Here is a 5,053-nt window from a genome sequence, read left to right as displayed (position 1 = left end):
CTGTGTTCAGCTGCTAGAAATACAGGCGTGGAAAACAGTGACTTTGGTCACGAACTTTGGTCACAGGGGTCTCCTTGTGAATCTGGCACAAGCAGTGGGGACAGTCAGGACTGTCACTCCGCCGTCTGTCCTGACGTGCGTTTCCCTGACGGCCAACACGTTGTATGCCCTTTTCTGCCCCCTGTGGATCTCTTTGGCGAAATGTCTGCACAAGTCTTTGGTCTACTTTTTAATTGGGTTGTTTAGTAAGTGTTAAGTCCCAAGAGTTTTTTTTTTTTTTTAATATACCCTGGATATAAGCCCTTTGTTAGGTTAACGGTTTCCCTTAACGGTTTCTGTCCTAGGGGCACCTGCCGGCTCAGGTGGAGGGGCACGAAACTCTTGATCTCAGGGTCTTGATTTCCAGCCCCATGTTGGGCATAGAGATTACAATAAAATGAAATAATGAAATGCAATTAAATATAAAGTAAAATATAAAATAATAAGATAAAAAAATAGCGGTGCCTGGGTGACTGTTGGTTAAGCGTCCGACTCTTGATTTCGGCTCAGGTCATGATTTTGTGGCATGTGAGTCTGAGCCGCACATCGGGCTCTGCACTGACAGTGCTGACCCTGCTTGGGATTCTCTCTCCCTCTCTGCCTCTTTCTCTCTCTCAAAAATAAATAAACATTTTTTAAAAGCATGTGGTTTCTGCAAGTTTTAATAAAACCTATAAAATGGTATGTATCATAGAATGAAAGTTCTTAATTTTAGGGGTTTATCTACCTTTTCTCTTATGAGTGACATTTGGTCATATCTAAGAACTCTTTGTTGAATCCGAAATCAAGAAAGTATCCTATTTTTCTTCTAAATGCTTTGTACGTTATGTTTTACACTTACATCTGTTCTTTCCTTTTTTTTTTTTTTTTTTTTTTTAGCTATACTTTATGGCTTACCTCACCTGCTCTCATTATTAGGATAGAAGCAATGGCTTCTCCTAACTTTCTCTGCAACAATCATCTTAGCTCAGGCTAAGGAGGAGGGAGGAGAGGAGAGGAAGGAAGGATGGAAAGGAAAGGGAAAGGAAGAGAAGAAGGGGGAGAAGGAGGAGGAGGTGGGAAAGAAGAGATAGAAAGGGGAGGAAGGGAAGAGGGAGAGGAAGGGGGAGGGGAGGAAGGGAAGAGGGAGAGGAAGGGGAGGAGGAGGGGGAAAAGGAGGGGAGGAGGAAGGGAGGAGGGAGAGGAAGGGGGAGGGGAGGAGTGGAAGAAGGAGGAGGAGAGGCAGAAGGGAGGAGGGAGAGGAAGGGGGAGGGGAGGAAAGGAAGAGGGAGAGGAAGGGGAGGAGGAGGGGGAGAACGAGGGGAGGAAGGGAAGAGGGAGAGGAAGGGGGAGGGGAGGAGGAGTGGAAGAAGGAGGGGGGGAAGAGGGGGAGGAGGAGGAGGGGCAGAAGGGACGAGGTGGGGAGGGAGGAGGCGAAATATTTTTAAGGCGCTCAGAGAAGCAGCCCGGTGTCAGCATGGGCGACGGGAGCCCCAGAAGGCAGTTGTCCGGGTGCTTCGGCCCGAGGCCCTGCGCTCTGGGAACGCCAAGAAGGCCCTGGTGGGAACGGGCTCGGAGTTAGCCAGCACGTCTGCTCCCAGGGAAGCGGCAGGACCTGGGGCCCCTCCAGGGAGTCCTGGCTCCGCTCTGCTCCCGTGCTTGTGTTTGCTTGTGTTTCCTGTCGGGCAGCAACGCTCAGGGGAGGCTTTTCAGTTTGGGACAGTGGGCGGATGATTTCTACCTGCCAGGACAAGACGCCCCGTGGGGAGGGCACGCCCCTGCTCTGCCCCTCTCCCTCCAGGTCAGGCTCGTCTCTGCTGGACGCACATTCCTAGGCAGGCAACCCGAGCAGGCTCCACCTCTCCACGGTCTCCACGTCTTCTACAGATCTGTATTATCTTTATTGTCTGAAAACAATACAAGTGACGCAGTGCCTTGACTCGGTCAGCGGGGCTCACTGATGTGAGGCCGTCAAGCTGCAGGTTCCCCGGAGCTACGGTTCGTCCTCCGGAGCTCGCTGGTACGACAGGACAGGACAGGACGGGCGCGTCTGACACCTGCAGGTTTTCACAGCCCAGAACGAGCGGCGGGAACCGCAAGCTGAGCTCCCAGCTAAACGCAGGCACGAGATCCAGGCTGAGCTTCTCCCGGGTCCGGACTGGTTCTTCCACGAGGATGAGTTTCCCCGTCACTAACGGGGCAAAGTTAGAAAAGGCACAGGGAGATACGGGGCCCGTCAGGCACCCAACACCGCCCCCACCCTCACCCTCACTGGCGGAACCAGCTCATCTGGGGCAAGGACCACACAGGGAATCCAGCATTTACACACTGCGGTGAACACCTGCTGTGCCCAGTGCTCCCCTGGGACCTCCAAAGAGGTCGTATGTGCTCAAAAATGTGCTCCTTAACCCTGGGAGCAGAGACCCCTTCATAATCGGAAAGAAGTTATGGATTCCGGCATCAGACCACGTACTTAAACACCCACACATCACTGCACCCGTGCGTTCTCTCAGCAACCCCCCAAGGCCCATCTCCAGCTGCTGTGGCCCCCTCCCCGTCTCCGACCCTCCCCACCTCTGTCCACCCCCTCCCCATCTCTCACCCCCTCATCTCCGAAGTCCCTTCTTCCACCCCCTCCCTCTGTCCCCAACCCCCCACCCCCCGCCTTCAGCCCCACGTTGGGAATCCTGGCACCCGGTAATCCCGGCACCTGGTGAGGTGGGTTCACCACCCAGCCACGCATCAGATGGCCCTTTCCCAGGCGGGGGCACCTGTTCCCTGCCGAGACCCCGAGGGACCTGCCTGTGACCTGTTTCCTTTTCGGAGGCCTCGCCCGGGCCTTCCTGCTCAAGGAAGCGGACGCAGAGGCCAGTGTCCAGACGGCAGAGGACAGCCTCTCCTGGAAGGGGACGCTCCGTGGGTTCGGAGAATCCCGTTCGCTCGGCGCAGGCCCTAGGGCCAGCTCAGGGCTCCGGGCAGCCCCTCCCCCCGGGCATCGGGGGCCACTCACCAAGAGCAGGCACTGAACCAGGATCCCTCTCTGGGGGACGCAGCGGCGGTGGCTGACCTCGGTCGGAGCGAGGCAACACCTGCTCTGGCACTCGTCGTCCTTGGTGCAGTGGCTCCCGTTGGGCTGGGGACACAGAGCCGGAGCCTGGCGCCCGCCTCCCGCCCTGGCCCCGGCCCTCCCTGCCGCGGCCCGGCCGCCGGCTCACCTTGCGCCAAGGCTGACACTGCAGGAAGATGGTCATGGATCTGCAGGTCAGCTCGGAGCTGGAGACGCTGAGCACACAGCAGCGGCTCCGGCATTCGGAGTGCTTGGAGCAGGCGTGGCCGTTCGGCCGCCGGCCGCCGGAGGGGAGACCCCGTTCTCTCCGCCGGCCCCCTGCCCCCTGGGCGGCCGGCTCTGGGCGGCGGGACCCTCCTCCTCCTCCTGGTGCCGGCCAGGCCGCTCGGACGCCTTCTGCCGGGCCCGGCCCTGGAGGGAGCCGGTCTGGGTGGTGCAGAGCGTCTGTGACTCCAGGCTGCTGGGGACACAGCAGTGGCTCGGGCCCTCCAGGCGCTCCTCAGGGGCCTGGCATCCCCTGCGGACCCAGCGCCCAGTAGGGCTTCTTGATTTAGGAGCACCCTCCCCTCCTTTCTGCTTCCTTCCAAGTTCCCGAATGTCCCAGACCTGGTGGGGCTCTTGGCGGGGGGAGCCAGCGGAAAGGGAGGGGAAGAGGACTAACGTGGTCTGTGTGGTGAGCCGCGCGGACGGGAGGTAAACCAAGGCACAGAGGACGAGAGGAGGAGCGGCGGAGCGGGGAGGGGAAGAGCTGCCACGGACTCTCACAGCTTCTACGGGCCCAGGAGGGCAGCGCGGGGTCACGGGCGGGCAGGAGCCGCGGCTGGCCGTCACCCCGGTCCTGGCCCGGCCGCTGCAGGCCCCCTGCTCCCGAGGCCTTTGATGGAAGTCCTCAAGCTTCGGGTCGCAACAGCCCTTTGCAAACTCAGCAAACTGCTGAGGCCCCAGAGCTGTTGTTGGCGTGGGTCCCTCGTAAGGACTTTTCCCGCGGCGGGTACTCAGAGTTTTACGTACTTGTGTGTAAACTTAGTTAAAAACAGGAACTCCAGCCCGTGTTCACCTACAGAACAGCTTCTTATGAAACACAAGTCCATTTTCCAAAGCAAAGCAGAACGTGCTGAGCACGGAGTGGCCCCACCGGGCACCCGGCACAGCGCTACCTGCCTGGCTCCCCGGCCTGTGACCGTCATCGTCGGGGACCCTGCGGCCTGGGGGAGCCAGCGTCAGCTGTCCTGGGGGCCCAAACGCCCGGGGGCCTTCTTTTCCAGAGAGCCCAGACAGGATTCGTGGGGGCAGGCACCTGCGGAGAGGAGCCGGGAACGCCCGGGAGCCCGAGTGGGGGCCACCTCCGCTGCGGGGGTGGGGGGGGGGGGTGCTTACCTTATGCAAATGGAACACGGTCTTGGGCCTCCAGGCCAAGGACACAGGCAGCAGGCAGAGCAGCAGCAGCGGACGCCTGGCGCATGCCATGGGGCTCCCGGCCTGTCAATGCCCCAGATGGCTCTCCCTGTCCCCCACGGCACCTGCGTGGGCACCCGCTTCCTTCCCCCCTTCCCCGTCTTTCTCTCGCAAAACAGGTTTTTTACAGTAACAGACATTTTCTGGAGCAGTTTTAGGGCTACAGAAATTGCGCAGAAAGTACAAAGAGTTCCCATACAGCCCCCTCCCCCCTGTTTCCCTAGTATTACATCAGCGGACGCCGGGACATCGGCTACAGTTGGTCAGGTGACACAGATACATTATTACGAGCTCCCGGGTTCACTGCCGGTGCGGGACGTTCTGCCGGTTGGACGAAGGCCACCACATCAACACACAGTATTTTCACTGCCCTAAACCCTCTGTGCTCTGCCTGCTCAGCCTTGCCCATGAAACCCCGGCAACCGTGGATCTTTTGGGGTTTCTTTTTTGGTCTCGTAGTTGTGCCTCGTGCCTTTTCCCCACTATCCTAGAGCTGGAACCGTACAAGATGCA

General features: G+C 59.0%; 1 protein-coding gene across 1 annotated transcript; it reads right to left on the bottom strand.

Moving 5' to 3' along the window:
• Positions 1-2,143: 2,143 nt before the first annotated feature.
• On the bottom strand, positions 2,144-4,571 carry LRCOL1 (leucine rich colipase like 1). The gene is made up of 4 exons (XM_053901864.1): positions 4,463-4,571; positions 3,234-3,542; positions 3,029-3,151; positions 2,144-2,209 (listed from the first exon to the last, which is right to left on the bottom strand). Exons 1-4 carry the CDS (start codon positions 4,550-4,552, stop codon positions 2,207-2,209), a joined length of 525 nt encoding a protein of 174 aa, XP_053757839.1. The 5' UTR covers positions 4,553-4,571; the 3' UTR covers positions 2,144-2,206.
• Positions 4,572-5,053: the final 482 nt, after the last annotated feature.

Source organism: Panthera pardus, unplaced genomic scaffold (genome assembly GCF_024362965.1).
Source record: "Panthera pardus isolate Hobbes unplaced genomic scaffold, ASM2436296v1 HiC_scaffold_14, whole genome shotgun sequence".
Taxonomy (NCBI): Eukaryota; Metazoa; Chordata; class Mammalia; order Carnivora; family Felidae; genus Panthera; species Panthera pardus.
This window is presented reverse-complemented; position numbering and strand designations above follow the sequence as displayed.

Bases quoted from the DNA above. Each gene is read 5' to 3' on its own strand.
- LRCOL1 (XM_053901864.1), bottom strand. From the start codon at position 4,552: ATGGCATGCGCCAGGCGTCCGCTGCTGCTGCTCTGCCTGCTGCCTGTG. The intron at 3,543-4,462 runs GTAAGCACCCCC...TGTCCCCAGCAG, and splicing joins CCGTGTTCCATTTGCATAAG to CCTGGAGTCACAGACGCTCT. The intron at 3,152-3,233 runs GTGAGCCGGCGG...CTGTGTCCCCAG, and splicing joins AGTGTCAGCCTTGGCGCAAG to CCCAACGGGAGCCACTGCAC.